Here is a 16,386-nt window from a genome sequence, read left to right as displayed (position 1 = left end):
ACCCATCCACTGGACTCGTGTCGTCTTCGTTTTCCTCAGGGAAGAACACCGGTCCAGCCGTCTCCGCGGCACAATTGGACGTTGCCAAGGGCAACCAAGCCAGATGCCTCCTGGATCTCTCTTCCACTTGCTGCTCCTGGAAATGAAAGTTGCTCTTTAAAAAAAGAAAAAATGTGTTCAAATTCCTACCACTACCAAAAAAAATTTATAAATAAAAAAATAAAACCCCAATCTGCTCACCTCAGGGTCATGGAGGCCGGAGATGCTCTGTGTGGGGCAGTTGAGGTTCTTCTTTTGACCAAAGGTCTCAAGTTGCCTCAGGTCCAGCATGGATTTCACCATCAGCTCCAGCGAACCGATGCGACGGGACCAACGTCTCCGCGGACGCTTAGTGGGGTCAGGAAGGACCTGGCTTACTGCTCCGTGCTGGAAAGGAACCAGGACACAAACAAAACTTCATACCAGCTGTTTCACACACTGTCATGTTGTCAAAACACACTTTAAAGTCTGCGTCTATCCGCACTGCTCAGATAGACGAATCCTGTAAATGTCGTGTAAATCCCGGCAGAGTGTTAAGGGCCATGCTAAGAAGATTAAAAAGATAAAATTACGGGAATAAAGTCATAATATGGACTTTAGTCTCGTAATATTATGACTTTAATCTCGTAATGTTTTTTTTTTTTTAAATGTTCTAGTAAGGCCCCAAAGTTCATCGTAAGGCAGTTTTAAAAGTAATTATTGTTCATGATTCTGTCTTTTAAATACATTGTGAAATTTTAATTACTTCTTTGTTACACATTGAGTTTTGCTAAAGTTTGCTGAGACTAGGAAGCTCTTTGGTCTACATGAATTGTTTGTAATACATATTAATAAATTTGACTATCGACATTCTGAAGTCAGTGGATTTTATTTAGAGATTTCAGAGAGAAGAAATTTGAACAGAATTGTATGCAACACTTTCCACGTTTTAACGTAAAATAAAACGTTGAAAACAACGTTTTCCTTCTACTGCACAACTGTACTCCACTTTGTGTTACAGAAAATTCAGATAAAATGCACCAAAGTTTCTGGTTGTGAGTTGATTAAAGGTGGAAACGTTTTATTGGTATGAATGCATTCTATTTTTTAAATGTTTGTGCAAATTAATAGCTAAGATACAAACAAAATGCTAAGGTATTTTTTGTAACTGCGTGGTTGTTAGCTTATTTAAAGCATCTGATTTTCTTACCTTTCTCTGCTCCCAGTCCTGTTCTTCATCTGAATCTAATATTGGATTTAAAAAAAAAAAAAAGAATATTAGGTTTAAAAAAAATGTATGTCTTGAAGACATTTTTAGCTCTACATGGATCAGGTCAAAAGAAGAGCTGATCAGCTTCTCTCATCTCCTTTTATTAGCCAATGCGTTCATTAAAGCTGCTCTCCTCGCATTAAGACAACTACCTGTGTCCTCCTCTCCGTGGCAGCTGTTGGAGGAGTCGCTGCTTTTGCTGTCGTCTGCATCATTAGTGTCTTCGTTCTCCTCTGCCTCGTTGTCTTGGTCGCTGTCAGACGACAGGCCGACCAGAACCGGAGCGCTGTACGCCTCCCACCTGCGGTAAAGCAGCAGCAAAAAAAAAAAAAAAAGATTAATAATGATGAGGCTCTGCAGAGTGTCAGCATGTAAAGCACAGAACTCATTATAAAGAGTCACTGGCTCTGTTGTAGACGTTAAAAATGAGCATGGGTGTGTGTGTGCGTGTGCACCTGATTCCAGAGGTCCCACGGCGAGGTGAGTTCTGGTGTTCTCCCAGCTGGTACCGCCTCTCCTTCATGGCCATTGTAAGTTCTGGAGCAAGGCGCCAGACAAAGACACAGCTGGGGGGAGAAAAAGCATACAAGTATTAAATATTTAGGTTTTCATCTCATTGTAACCACCGAGGAAACCGTCTTCAAACACATTCCCGGAGTCATTTCCTCTGGCGCGAGGAGCTGGAAATTGATTCCACGCGACTGCTGGATGTATTTTTTTATCATTCTTTACAGTAGATGATCCAAAAGCAAAGCTCTCATTAAGTCTTGTACATCAATCTACCACGTGACAGGTTGTTGCAATTTGTATTTAAATAATTTATTTTATAAGTACAAGAAGCGGCTGAAGGCGAGTTGCACTAACACTCTCGCTCTGAATGTTGTAGGGGGTTTTTTTTGTGCTTTAGGTGGACAAAAGAATAAATCCTTGACATGATAGGAAAGATAAAAATCACATCCTGTTAGGAGGAGGAGCAAGGCAGCCTGATGCATACAAATCCCTCTTCATGTGTAAACATTCATTTTGTTTTGGCTTCATGTGCTACAATTCAGGTTTTTATGGTATTAATAGGCACTCACAAAAACCTTCAATATTGTACGGAAGCACTTTGTTATCAGCTAAAGACAACGATGTGCTAGGAGACCACTAATAATGTTTTCCTCTTTATGTTCTTTTGCTTAGATTACGGGGTTAACACCCACAAGGCTGCGCTTTTGTTTTTTTTTTTGGTCAGATGTGAAACAACGGTCTAATGTAACGCGTGACAACGATAATTATGTATTTAAGCTACTTTAAAGTGGAACCAAACCCGATTGTGAAAGTACAACCCCGCTCCCGGAGCCATTTTGAAAAAAATTCCACCAAAGTGGGCGGAGCCAAAAGCCACAGAGGGGCACGATCAAGTTTGGTGATGACGTGTTGTCAGGACGAGGGAAAGCGTCGTCGCCATCTTTGTAGCTACATTTCTAATGAGGGGTTCAAAAATGCGGCTAGCGACAAACCTAGCGGCGTTCTTCAGCGTTTTTGGAGGCACGTGAAAGAACCAATCGCTTTTCAGTAACTGTCCTGCGCGAACAGCAACGAGTGCCACATTACACCCAAATCCCCGGATGTGAACGAAGCCGTTCGCTTTCCATTTGTAAGCGACTGGAAAATTCAACTGCAGTAGCCACCCTTCAGCCCAAAGAGGGCAGCACTGAGACAGTGTTAGGTCAAATTACACGAGTTTGCAAGAAAATGTCACAACTCGCACCGGTAGCAAAAGATAACATCTGTTCAATTTATAGATTATCTGTAGAAAAAAAAAATACTTGTGGTTTAGCTACTTTTAAATACAACCAAAACCAGAAATTAATATACACTGTATAAAAAAGATCCAGAATCTTTTTAACTCATAATCTGACATTGAATCAGACAAACTTTTCCTTTTAAGGTAAATTGGATTACCAGCTCAAAAGTTTACATACACCGAGATTATCTACATGCAGATGATGATGTCATGGCTTTGAAAACATAAATGGAAGAAAACCTTTCGATGTATTTTAGGGCATTCTAGAAAAATCAAAAGAATATAACAATCTGTGGGGCGTAATTTCCAGAATAAAAGGTCGACTTATCTCCCGCAGATCAAAAACGACAACATATCTCTCAGTAAGTCAGATACCTGATGCCACAAACAGCCTTTTTAGTAAATAGACATTGTGAAATATTAGGTCACTGTTAATAGTAAGTGTCAACAGGTTCTGAGCTCAAGTAAAGACCATCCTCTCACCTGTCTCCTGACACAGAGATTAAATGCTTGCAGTCGCTGGTGAACTTCATCCCAGTGATAATCTCTGCAAAACAAAAGCCAGTCATTAGCATCGTGTTACCTGTTAGTAACTTTTCATACAAAAGCTAACGACGATCATCTTCAGTCTGGTTCCGTTACCCGAGTGTCCAAACATTGTGGCGACACACTCTCCAGTGCAGAAGTCAAAGATGCTGATGTTTTTATCGGAGCAGCTGGTGGCCACGTATTGACCCGAAGGATCGATTTGAACCTTTTAGAGCAAATAAAAACAGTTCCTTATTTCCTGAAGTGTCTACATATATTTATATATATATATATATAAACAACCACTACAGTGTGAACTGAAAGAGGAAATGTCACCCTGAGGAGACTGCCATCTTCACTCAGCGATCCTTTGTAGAGCTTTCTCTGTTTGCCGCTGCTGATGTTGAAAATCCTGCATCGGAAAGAAGAGCAGGCCTCAGGATGCTTCAAACTGCCAACTGTGCGAGCCGTAAGAAAAGCAGCCGCACGCACTCACGCACGCACCTACCTGATGCAGCGGTCCTGACAGCCAACAGCTGCGTACTTGCAGGTGGCGTCTACGCTCATGTCGTAAAGTGTGGTTTTCCTCACCGTGTGGTGGGAGCGCCTGAACTCTGTGCCTTTCTCGGTCTGCAAAAGTCAGGAAGAAAAAAAGAAAGAAAGACAGAAAGAGAAAGAAGAGCACAATTTTTTCCCCACACTGAATAAAACATTGCACTGTGTGAACTCTAGATCACCTACTAACATAAATATTTCACAAATGTTCAGATGTTTGATCGAAAAGAGCAACCAGCTGCTTTTCCCACCAAAACATGTCAATTTGAAGCCCAGCCGAGATCTGAATCCAGTCGTGGAGCAGCTTATGCGCCTCGTTTTACGGTGCCTTACGAAAGGATTCACACCCAAAGAGTATCAAGCAGGTCAGAGGCAAGTTTGTGGAGAAGCTTAAAGAAGAATGAGATTATAAAACAGTGTCCAAGCTTTAGATGAGCCGCAGAAATCCGCAGCTCAGGTGGGAAAAGCTACACTGCAAAAACACAAAATCCTACCAAGTATTTTTGCTCCAGTTTTTATTGTAAATGTTTTAGTACACTTGAAATAAGACAAAAACCGACTCACAAGTAACTTTTCAGCAAGATACAGGAGTTTGTTTTAAGTAAGTCATTTCTTAATATCGCAGAAAAAAAGTGCTAGTTTCATTTGCATTTTATTCCACTTACAACAAGACGTTTTCCCATGTTATAGATGAAATAATTTGTCAGCGGAAGAAGTACTCTTTGATCAATATTAAGAAATTATTGACTTAAAACAAGCTCCTATATCTTGCTGAAAAGTTACTTGTGAGTCAGTTTTATCTTATTTGTAGATATCTGAACTAGAACCTAGACCAAAAATAGTTAGTAAGGCTTTGTGTTTTAGCGGTGTATTGGCTGTGCACTACAAAAAGTGTCGAGTTTATGGCGGAGTGACAAGAATAAAGCACATTGTTTTAAAACAAAAAATCTATCCAAAACACTATTTGCAGCTTGCCAGTAGCAGTGAAAAGGCGTGGAGTGAAAATCTCTGCTTGGACGAGGCCAAAGTGTTTTTGTTTTCGCTTTTCTTTTATCTAAAAGCAAATCGGCGTTTGAGGCAGGAAACCAACACCGCACATCCATCTGATCAAACCGTCCTCGCAACAGTGGCAGCGTCGTGGCAGGATGCTTTTCTTTTTGCAGGGACAACGATTACTTTATCAGTCACTTTGAGAATCAGAGTTAAACACGTGATAGGAGAAACGATACTATTGTGCGGCAATCGGTGCAGATTAGCAAACCGATACCCGGTCAATATTTTTTTCTCTGATTTGTCCCGGGAGCTTTGGGGCTTTTGAAGGTTTCCAGCTCAAACGGAAAGTTCCCGAGAAAATGTCCCTTCTTTAATATTGCTGCCGAGTGTTTGTGTAAGCGTAATTATCCTGAGCTGCTGAGCAAACGCTTTTAGCATCACATTTACGAGAGCGGCTGTTTCGTGTTCCACAGTAAACGTCAGATAAAAGGTAATGATGTTACCTTGTGCGCCGTGCGGAAGTAGATGCTCTTGTCTGCTCCACAGCTAATCATCCTCACCTTGTTGTCATTGGCTGGAGAATTAAAAAAAAATACAATTGCTAAATGATTTATTTATGGTCAAAGTTTTACGATTGGCAAAAAAAAACCTAAACATAAATGTGTACGGCCTTATCAAAAAGGTCTTATTAGTGTTTATTCCTGATTACAACCAGTGGGGGAAAAAAAAAAAAAAAAAAACTAAAGCGGGGCAGATCGTAAATTACGGATTAAATAATAAATCAATGATAGCAACTGATGCACATATGTTAGGCGCATGAGAGAAAAGAAGGACTTTGCTCTGGCAAACAAATAAAAACCCAAATTGACAACACATGTACATTTCATTAATTATGTAAATAAGCTCACAGAAGCGGGACTTTTGTGTGTGTGTGGGGAGGGGAGGTGTGTGAGTGAGCGGCGATAATAGCAGGGATTAGGAAAAGATTAACCGTCAGATGTCGGCGGCGTCTCGAGTGGCTCACCGGCGAAGCGGACGGCTGTTATGGATGAGGAGTGTTCGTCGAGCGTCTGCACTAGGCTGTAGCCGTCGTCCGCGTCCAAGACATGGATCAGACGGTCCCTGCTGGCAGTGGCGAGCAGCTTCAGGCCTGAGAGCAACGGAACCGTGTTAATGCACGGCAGCTTGGACTAAAACACACTGCCATCGCAGTCACAAGTGCACACACACACAGACACACGCGCTGACCTGTTTCTGGTTTACTGTACTCCAGACAGAGGATCTCAGCGTCATGGGCTTCCACTTTAAGAATCTCCTCCATGCTGCTGAGGTCATGAACCCTGCACAACAGCGGCATCACGTTACAGACGAACGCTCGAGGTCTGCCAGTCGGTCCCTGGCGGTAAATCACCTCAGCATCCCGCTGCGGTCTCCGGACGCCAGGTGTTTGCCGTCTGGACTCACGCAGATGGTTCTGACGCCTGCTCTGGTTTCTGCTGTCTGCCCGTCCCCTGATTTGTTCGTGTTCGCGTTCCACTCTGGATCCTGCAGCGTGCCCGCATTTCCATCTACGTACATTATCTTCAAGAGATCCTGCAGAGAAAACAATGAGAACAGAGCCAATCAATCATTGCGGGGGAATGGGGGTGGGAGGATTTACCTCAAAGTTTCAATATGTCAGAGGTAGTGGAGGGCGATTTGTGATTTTACGCATCATTAATTGACACCGATAAATTGTAATTCTTATCCTGATAAGAAATCTATCAAAATAAACGATAAACCACACAATAAATGCCCACTCAGAGGGGAAGAAAGAAAAGAAACTTGCAGTGTAAAAAAGCAAACTCACGTTGCTGAGGATGTTCTGCATCGAGTCTCCCATCCTCCATATTCTGATGGTGCCGTCTGCCGAGCAAGTGAAGAATGAGTTTGATGACAAATCTGCGGCCAAACCTCCGGGAACGTCAGGAAACACCTGAGAAGCGATGACGAGATTACTTCAAATTCGGCAGGAAGTTGGAACGGCAGAAAGGATTTCTGTATTGCTCTGGTCTATGACGTAAAATCCCAATACAGACTGGATGGATAAAACTTTTAACATGTATAAAAAGGAAAAAATTAACAGCCTGTCTCAATCACAAGACCCGACTTTAACCATGCTGTCAAAGTCGGGTAGACCCTGTGAAACTCATCTGATCCAAATCATTTTTAGCCACCAAACTTGCTTCTAATAGATACACGTTATCAATATTTAATGCTATGGTTTTAGTTTGTGTATTTTTATTTATTTATTTGTATTTCTTACAAATACAAGAATTCTTTTTCTTTCGCATTTTCCTATTTTTCATTCTGATCGCTGCAAAGTTTCTCTGGGAAATAGAGTTGTTTTATTCATCATGATGCACCATGTGACTCATCTTTTCTTCTCAAGTGTTGAAATTGGCTTTATGTGACTACAAGTTTTGTCAAAATTAAAGATAGAAAAAAAAATATTTATTTATTTTTGTGGTTGCAACGCAACAAAATGTGAAAAGTCACCTAAAGTTTCTGGAAGTGATGTGACGCGTCAATATCGACCTATTTATCAATTATCCATCAATAACCTAATCATTCACTCTATTTTTTGATCGTTAAGGGGACATTCAGAGGTCATCATTGTGTCAGAAGAGGGTTTTTGTTGTTTGTTTGGGGTTTTTTTACACAATCGCTTAACGCTGAATGTGTTTACCTCCAGGTCCCAAACAGACGCAGCATGGAAGAGGGCAGAGTTCACCTTCCCGACCCGGTGAACCTCTCTAACGTCCCACACATACAAACTGTGGTCACTATACACACAGCTGAGCCAGCGGCTCACGGGATCATAGGTGACCGCAATGACGTCTGGGTATCTGTCTTCTGTTTTGGCGTGAAACAGGGTGCTGTAAGGAGAAAAGTTGGGGGAGAGGGGAAGAGACTGAAAATTAGAAACGATAGACTAGATTTCAGCTTAGACTTCTTCAAAACAAACAAGAGGCGTTTGGGACGACGCTCTATAAAGAGATCGTTTGATTTGGCCCTGCGGTGGATCGCTGCTCCTGATCCTGTCCTCACCTGGCCTCGGTGACGGCCGAGACGTCAGCGCCGAGGGGATGGGGCCGCGGCAGCGTGCAGACGAAGCTCAGGTCGGCGGGTCTGAAGGCCCGCACCGTTCCGTCGGCACTGCCGCAGAAGATCGTGTCTTCGGACAGAGACAGGGACTGAGTCGCGCCGGTCTGAGAGGGAGGACAGCGCCGGGAGACAAACTCAGTACTCAGCTTTTGTGCTGCTGAATAAATGAACGCAAGTGTGAACAAGCTATTGGAGATCCGGAGTTGCAAATCCTGAAGCTGGCAACTGTCTTTGTTTAAACATGTATAGTCTGCTCCACACACACACACAAAAATTCATTTAAAAAAAATATATATATATTTTTAAAAATTACTCGTTTTTTTTCTTCTATAACCCATAAAAACACATCATGGCTAACTTGCATAGCATTTATCACTTTCGCCTCTTTAAAAAAAAACAAATTAATCATTTCAGTCAATTATTTTACTCAAGATTTCTCAAAAGGAAGTTCATTTCATTGTTTACTCGATGCAGAAATTGTTACATTATGAGGCTGATAAAACGCATGATCACCATTGACAACATGCAAATGTTACATTGTAAGAAAAAGAGAGAAATGAAGAAACTGATTCGTATCTTTGAAAGAAGACAGCATCACAAATTCTAATCATCATTTTAAGCAGTTTTTATGAGAAAACATGAAACTATGTCCTTCTGTATGTCATATTACTCTATAAGTCTAAATGGATAATAGTCTAAAAGTCTAATAGTTGCTTCTTCAAATGTGTATGACCATTTTTGGCTCTTGACTGAAATTGTTGTACTTAGATCTTCCAACAGAGGGCAGAAAACAAGTGAAATGATCCATCAAATGAGTTTGATCAAGCTGAACACGTGTAACAAGAAAGCAAAACCAGAAGAAATCGATCTGTGACAGGCAAACGCAGTTTACCACCACTGGAAGAAAAAGACGTCACAGACATCAATAAAACAAATTATGCATTTGCCACCATTTGTTTTTTGAAAATGACATCTCCAGGGTGTCATATATAGCCGAATGGATTAACAAAGTACCGCTGATATTCTCTGTGTTTGGACCTACTTGGCCCACACGAGCCTCCGCTGGTGTCACTCACCCGCAGGTTCACCCACTTGTCCAGCATCCTGTTGCTGTTGAACTCACACAGCAGACCAGAGGAGGTGATGCAGAAGGTGGAGTCGGACTTGGAGCCCCGCCCACAGGCCACATCAGAGAAGAAGTTGTTCCTCAGCTCTCCCAGGAGTCCCGAGCGGCCCAGCAGAGGCACGGGAGTTGTGGTCTGTACGCGACAGAGAGGGGAAACGCTAGGAGAGGCTCACTTTCTCCTTAGATGCAGCATGAGAATCCAATTTCTTAAAAAAGTGTAAGAACCAAACAAACCAAAAACACCCTTCCATACCTTGTTGGCCTTACAGTTGTCCAAATACCAGAACTTGACATGTCTGTTGCCCACAGTCACAAAGTAAGAGCTGTCCTCAGAGAAAGACACGCCTGTCACCTTGCTGGACACTTTGTTCGCCGCGGCGACGACGTCTTTCTGCAAGAGGAGAGCACAAACACCACTTCAGAGCATATATTGACTGTAAATTCCAAGTTTTTTTATGTCAAATTTGGCAGTCGGTTGAAAGGTCGCACTTGACGTTGCTGCGCTTGTTTAGCGATTCATGGGAGATCGGCCCCCACTCAGTGTTTGTGTCAAACAATAAGGCAGTCAGCAAGCACTTGGCCTTTTGGCACAAAGACTGGAAGTAGGAGGAAATGGGTCAGTTTCAGTCCGATTGTTTCAAAGTCCCGCTACTTCTGAATCAAACCCCCCAAAAATTGTGCTTCTTCAGAAGCAAATTTACCGTAAGTGTTCGAAATGGGGATTTAAATGTCTGTGGGGTTCTGCGTGTGACAACACTCTGCTTTTCCTCAGAATCGAACAGATTTCAAGAGCTTTGGCACGTCAGAGTGAGCAAATGTCAAGTCAAGACGTGGCATGCTGTTAGCCTCGTATCAGGAAAGACTCAGCGCTGTCATTGAATCAAAGCTGAATCAGCTTTCTGCCAGTTTAAATGTCTGCTTTACGTTTGAAACATGCAGTTGCCATTTTGTAGTATGTTTTTTTTTTTTTTCTATTCTTCCCCTTTAGCTGCTGGTTTCTTTTTCAGCTGGATGTTACAGCATGAGTATAACCCTGTCGGGAACTTTTCATTAAATTTGGGTAAATTGAGAAATCTAACCCACGCCACTCCGATAACACCGTTTTAGACTGACACGGAAAACGTTCGTACGGAAGCAGGATTACTGCAAGCGACACGGACCTTCCAGGCCCAGACGTTGACCATCATGTCATGCTGGTTTCCCACACTGACTATGTATTTGTTGTTGGGAGAAAAGGCCACACACGAGATGCCGTATTTGTGCTTCTGCAGCTCGGCCACCTGTCTGCGCTCGGCGACGTCCCACAGTCTTACTGCTGGTAGGTGACCGCTCTGATGAAAAGAGAAGAAAAAAATTAAAAAACAACAGTATGTGGTTGTTAACATAGCATTTATACAGTATCTTCACTGTGGAAATCAAGTTGACTTCACTAGCTTAACCCCAGTGCTCACCTGTCTATCCTGTCTACCTGTCTTTCGCTAAGAGCTAATCCTCCCTGTCCTCTGACTGAGAATAGTTACTCGGCCTCCAAGGGATCAAAAGGTCAGCAGGCTATTTGTGTTGTCCTTTTTTCTTTTTATTAAGGCTGCAATCAATGGGAATTGAGACAACCTGTAAATCTGAGTTGAAAGAGACAGAAAACAAGGAAAAAGGAGACAGAAAGTCCATCTGGTGGCAGCTTTTTCTTGTATGCAAATGAACCTCTGTTTGATGAATGAGCACGCGTCAGAGACATCAGATAATTTACTCGGGGTTTATTTTTCTTTTTTTTTTTAATGCTTAAATCAAATCCCGTAATAAAGCTGTGATGCTTCCGTGCGGCTTTGACCTAAAATCAAACAGATACTCAGATTAAATTCCTCAAAGCCAAGCGAAGCAAAGCAAGGCAAAGTGGCCTTCAGGTGTTTCAGATTAAAACGGTGCCAAAATTTTAGAAAAAGGTGCCAACAGTTGGCGCGTTTTGGTCATTTGAACTTTGATTCCCGTAGCCATAGCAACCACCGCGTGTCCAGCCACTTGCACGGCGAAGTCTGTAATCGGCTTTGGTTAGGCAGGGGAGGATTAAGGTGGCGCGTTGAGCCGAGGCCCACGTTGTAACACCAACACACAGTGTTCAACAGTGCTGAAGACGCACCAGTGACGGGACATTTGGGGCCGAGACGCAACAACAACAACCTGGACGCCTTAAAAGTGGGGAGGCTTTAGCTCACTTCGTACCCGCCCGCAGAGACAGATGGATCGACATTAGCAAATTTGTATTCAGCACCAAGCCTGTGTCTGGCAGGAATAAAGCATGCAAACCGCCAACTCTGAGCAGAACTGAAGTCTGTTAGAGTCGAGCTAAAAAAGCAGTCACGTTTCTACTGCAAAATGAATTTATGTTCGTTATAAAATATCGACAAGGAGGAAACTGACCTCTCCCGTCACCAGGTGCTTTCCATCGGGGGAAAATGAGAGAGCTGTGATAGTTTTCCTGTAAAAGTGAGGCAGAGAATTTAGTTTCATTTAATATTCCGGTGGGACATCGAAAGTTTGTTTTTGCTCCTTTGTGAATGTGGGTCAAATTTCTGTACAACTCACCTGGATGTGTTGATAATGTGGTGCTGTCTGTCCTTTTTGGGGCTCAGCAAGACCACCACGCACCTTCAGAAAGAAAGGAGAGACACAAGGAAAACGTGCAGAGGATTTTAACCACAAGTAATTTTTTTAGAACTTTGATTTAAGCAGCAACTCTTTCTTTACATCTCTTTCAACAGCTTTAACCAAAACATATTTTTGACTAGTTTGAAAAAGAAAAAAATGGAATTTTCTTTTATAAGATCCTCACAAGAAAAAGAACAAATAAGAGATATAGAAAGTCTAATATTTCTCACTGAAATAAAGTCAAGTGAAACTATAAACAAGTAATTACAGATTGATCCTTTAATAAAAGTATGGTTTTAAAGAAGTGTATTTATTAGGAGTTTAATATTATCTGTGTACTATTTAAACATGCACGCTCATTTTGCATAGTTTGCTGACATAGCTAAACCTGTTTGGCTTTACCTAACAGAACCAGGTGCATGGACAGCTTAAAGAGACTCGCTGACAATGTAGCTAGCTTCCCATTCTAGCTACCATTAAAACCATAAAGACACAAATATAACCAAGGGTGAGGTATAAAACTAGAAGTGATTTGCTATGTGAATGCTAAATATTGATTTAGAAAATGTAGATTTTTGATACTTTGCAACAAAGTGTTGAGCATAAAAGTCTCCTGGATGCTAACTGTAAAGCTACAACCGTTAGCTAAGGGCAGGCTGTTCTGTTCAGACGGTCAAATTAACTATTGTCACTGAGTTCATGTAATTGCTGTGTCTTAAAGTTGTGAAGCGGTGTTGGACTTTGTTAGTTTTAAGCAAAGCCAGACAAAGTGTCTTAAATCACCTCTTATGTTGAAACATTTTAGCTTTTTCTAGTCCAATGTTATGCTAGGCTACATAGCCTCAAAAAAAGCTTCAGACTTGAAAGTGGGAGCGAAAGGACAAGAGGTCTTTATTAGTGCAAAAATCCCACCTAGATTAACCACAAGCAGCCATGTTTTGATCCATTTTATCTACATAAAAAGGCCTTTCAGCTATCTGTAGACAACAATACGTAGCATATTTCACCTTTCACACTGAAGATGGAGAGCAATGTTAGATTGCTGGTTCTCTAGGCTACAACACATTTTGTTTGGGAGAGCCTGCTAATATAATAGCTAACAAAAATGTAATATTACTAATCAAATAAGAACCTTTTAGTAAATTTCCCCCTGAGATCAGTCATGTATATTGATTTTTTTTTTTTTTTTTTTAGGCTATGTAAAATCAAGCCTATTGAACTGAGACCATGCTAAGTAGCTAAACAATGTAGAATAATCTATCTGTATTTTCATACCCTTGTAAATGCTCTCTTCCATATTCAAATCGCTCAGATAGAAACAATGCCTCCTGTGAGAAGCACTTCCTCTCTCTGCACTTTGTTCGTTGGCAGCTCGCAGATTAGCGCTCCTCCTGTTGCAGAACAGCAAGTTCTTGAGATGCATGCCAGGAAACTACATTCCTGGTACCACAGCTTGTACGGCTTTAAACTGGGACAGCAGGTGGAATGCCAGATTGGGGCTCAATTTAGGAAATTTGTGCTTAATTTGACAAGCGCTGTGGGTCATGTACAAATATCTGGACACACGTAGACATCTCAAACTGACAAAGAAATTACGCGGCTGAATAATATGTAGTTTGTTTTTAAGGAAAAAATGTCGTTTTATGACCAGCTACCAGGTTGGTTGACTTGCATGCAGCACAGATGTGAAGCAATTATCAGAAACCGTGCTGAAACCAGCTCAATTTTACATCAGCTATTCAGCTAAAGCTAAACCCTTGCAGCACGCCAGAATCTGAGCCTTTTGTAGATCACAGACGGATATAAAAAGCCTCCCTAAGGACGGCACAATAAGATTTGAACTTTCTCTGATTGAGGAAGCCCACCGGGCCCTCCTCCTCCTCTTCAGATAGTTGACAGATGATACTTGATAACAGAAATTTGCACACTAAACGTCTGCAAGGGGCAGATATGATAAGTGTGCCGCTGATAAGACAAAGAGCAGATGTCGGGATAAGAGTCTTTACCCCGCAGGATAGGCCACAAGTCCAGATCTGGGATCGCAGGTCAGGCCACTGTTTCCTGCGGTGGTGATCCCCAGCACCTTCTCCAAAGTCACCTGTAGAGACACGTAAAGGAAACCTTTTTTTTTTTCTGTTCTACAGATCTCTGGAGAACAGCTGGTGGACAGGCAGATGGGAGCCCAGCCAACAGTGATGTAACTAAGCATCTGTGTTAATGAATGAAACGCAAGGGGAGGGAGGCAGGTCACAACACGCGTGCAGATGGAGCTAGTGCGACAGAACTGAGGTGCAAAAACACTGAGCAAAACACAAAAGACCCTGCTCAAAGTCAGCAGAAATTTAGAAAGCATTTCAGAAGTCTAAACAACTTTTCATTTCGTTGAGCTTCTCTGATGTTTCACTTTTAGAAACACAGTAAAGAACCGTCTCTGACTCAAGACTTTCCTTAAACTAAGTAGTTAAATGACAATGGTGCAGTAGCAATTTGAACAATTTGATTGTTCAAATGAGAAAACATTGTTGTTTTTCCTTTCGTGTGTGTGAAAGTGTGATGACGAAGTTCTATCCGTAGAGGACGGGTCGGCTGGCTCAAAACCTGCTGTCTGTCTCGATGAGTTCACGGCGTCCTACTAACACACATGCATTCACATTAACAAACTGATCAGGACAATAACAGGAAAGCACGAAAACGCCTCATAATCCTGATGTTTGCTTACGGTTTTTGCACAGCCGTGATGTGGCGGCTCCTTCCTACAGTTTAAAACCTTTTCACGCAACAGACCGCCATAAGATTGACATAAATTAATTTTTTCATAGAACTAGACACGTTCACGCACCAGGCAATAAATAATAATTTTAGAAATCTTGGCAACAGATTTGAAAAACAATTGAATTAAAATTTAATTGACAGCAGTACGTACTTTGGAAATAGATGATACATTTTAAGTTATAAATCATATAAATCACAGGTTCAGATGTGACTCTATACGCACACTAGTGGTGCACAAACAAAATTCTTTCCAAAACACAAAAATATACTTTGTCAACTTCTAATTTTTCCCTATTCAATAATGAACTAAATGTGCAACGTTGTAAAATGACATGAAAAAGGACCTTCAAATCATTGCAGAATTAAAACATGTTTGCTTATCTATAAAGAAGACTTACATTTTCCTAACTTTATTTATTTTTTTAAGAGTTCGGAGGTGTGATATGTTAATCATTTTAGATTTATCTCAACTACAAGAAATAGGCCATTTGTCACTCATCCTGTGATAAAACACTTTCTGAATTTGGTTCGGTTTAATGAGTGGGAACACCAACTCCCTTTGCTTTTAAGGTAAAACCAGAAACCAAAAAATATACATATTGTTTATGCTCCTATGTACATATTAATAAAATGAATAAAACGTTATTAATAAACTATGAGTCCTTTGTCTTGCACCTCACATTTTAAGGGGGCGCAGAGAATCATTCCAGGGGCCATGAAGGGACCTCGGGCCACACTTTTGACACTACAGTAACAAGAAAATATCTTTGATTTGAACACTAATTCTATGCAATTAATGTGTTTGCCCTGAATCTGCAACTTTATACAACTCCCCCCCCCCCCCACACACACATACAATTCTTCTTACTTTGCTGGTGAGGCTTTCCTTGCATTTCTTCTTGCTCTTGATTGACGGCGACCGCAGTAAATTCCTGATGCGACTTGTGATGGTGAAGCCGTCGCCGGGCATTTTGAGCGCGGCTCTCTGAGTCCTTGCGCAGGTAATAGAAGCAACACCAAGCGACAGATCCTCCTTTACTAAGTCAGACAGCGCTGCTGCTGCTGCTGCTGCTGCAGGGACGTGTGGACACTAAATCTCCGAAGCTGCTCTACAGCGCTCACTTCTGCCCGATCCGCGTCTCTCTCTCTCTCTCTCTCTCGGCGCTGCGTTTTGAATGGAGAGCCGTACGGCATCACATCACAATACAGCTTCAATCTAAACTGCAGGTCCCGTGATTACATCAGTGATTCTTTTTGTTGGTTTAACGGGATTATTGGGGAATGAGGGGAACAGGGGGGAACATTTCTGCTGCTGATTGGCGGAGGTTTTTATTTTTGGCCAGAAAAAGATTCTCCAATCTCTGACTCATCAGTCCGCTCTTAATGGACTAGTTAAAGCAATTTGGTTGTTGTACAATGATTGTAATGATCCACTCAATATGTTTGGACGCAATCAAAGGAATTTAGGCCAGTTTTAATGCTTGGCATGTTGGACCACCTTTCAGGATTAGTAAAGATCTTTTGTGGGTCAAGATGTTTGCACTT

At 41.7% G+C, this 16,386-nt stretch overlaps 1 protein-coding gene across 3 annotated transcripts in view; it reads right to left on the bottom strand.

The window, feature by feature from the left end:
- Positions 1-16,386, bottom strand: part of LOC114158364 (mitogen-activated protein kinase-binding protein 1-like) — a 25,749-nt gene extending 9,363 nt beyond the window's left edge. The window contains exons 1-23 of one of the 3 annotated variants that reach the window (XM_028039760.1): positions 15,710-16,386; positions 14,076-14,167; positions 12,007-12,069; positions 11,842-11,899; positions 10,587-10,757; positions 9,680-9,817; positions 9,377-9,559; positions 8,244-8,404; positions 7,882-8,071; positions 7,003-7,128; positions 6,565-6,746; positions 6,402-6,493; positions 6,178-6,303; positions 5,657-5,727; positions 4,114-4,235; positions 3,942-4,017; positions 3,720-3,831; positions 3,561-3,624; positions 1,744-1,854; positions 1,441-1,589; positions 1,229-1,263; positions 241-426; positions 3-154 (exon numbers count right to left, since the gene is read on the bottom strand). In XM_028039760.1, the coding sequence (XP_027895561.1) occupies positions 3-154; positions 241-426; positions 1,229-1,263; positions 1,441-1,589; positions 1,744-1,854; positions 3,561-3,624; positions 3,720-3,831; positions 3,942-4,017; positions 4,114-4,235; positions 5,657-5,727; positions 6,178-6,303; positions 6,402-6,493; positions 6,565-6,746; positions 7,003-7,128; positions 7,882-8,071; positions 8,244-8,404; positions 9,377-9,559; positions 9,680-9,817; positions 10,587-10,757; positions 11,842-11,899; positions 12,007-12,069; positions 14,076-14,167; positions 15,710-15,811 (2,762 nt within the window). In that variant the 5' untranslated portion in view covers positions 15,812-16,386. The remainder of the gene's footprint in view (positions 1-2; positions 155-240; positions 427-1,228; positions 1,264-1,440; positions 1,590-1,743; positions 1,855-3,560; positions 3,625-3,719; positions 3,832-3,941; positions 4,018-4,113; positions 4,236-5,656; positions 5,728-6,177; positions 6,304-6,401; positions 6,494-6,564; positions 6,747-7,002; positions 7,129-7,881; positions 8,072-8,243; positions 8,405-9,376; positions 9,560-9,679; positions 9,818-10,586; positions 10,758-11,841; positions 11,900-12,006; positions 12,070-14,075; positions 14,168-15,709) is intronic. The other 2 variants (XM_028039763.1, XM_028039761.1) reach the window with 2 other exon arrangements.

The sequence above is a fragment of the Xiphophorus couchianus genome, chromosome 15 (assembly GCF_001444195.1).
Source record: "Xiphophorus couchianus chromosome 15, X_couchianus-1.0, whole genome shotgun sequence".
Classification (NCBI taxonomy): Eukaryota; Metazoa; Chordata; class Actinopteri; order Cyprinodontiformes; family Poeciliidae; genus Xiphophorus; species Xiphophorus couchianus.
This window is presented reverse-complemented; position numbering and strand designations above follow the sequence as displayed.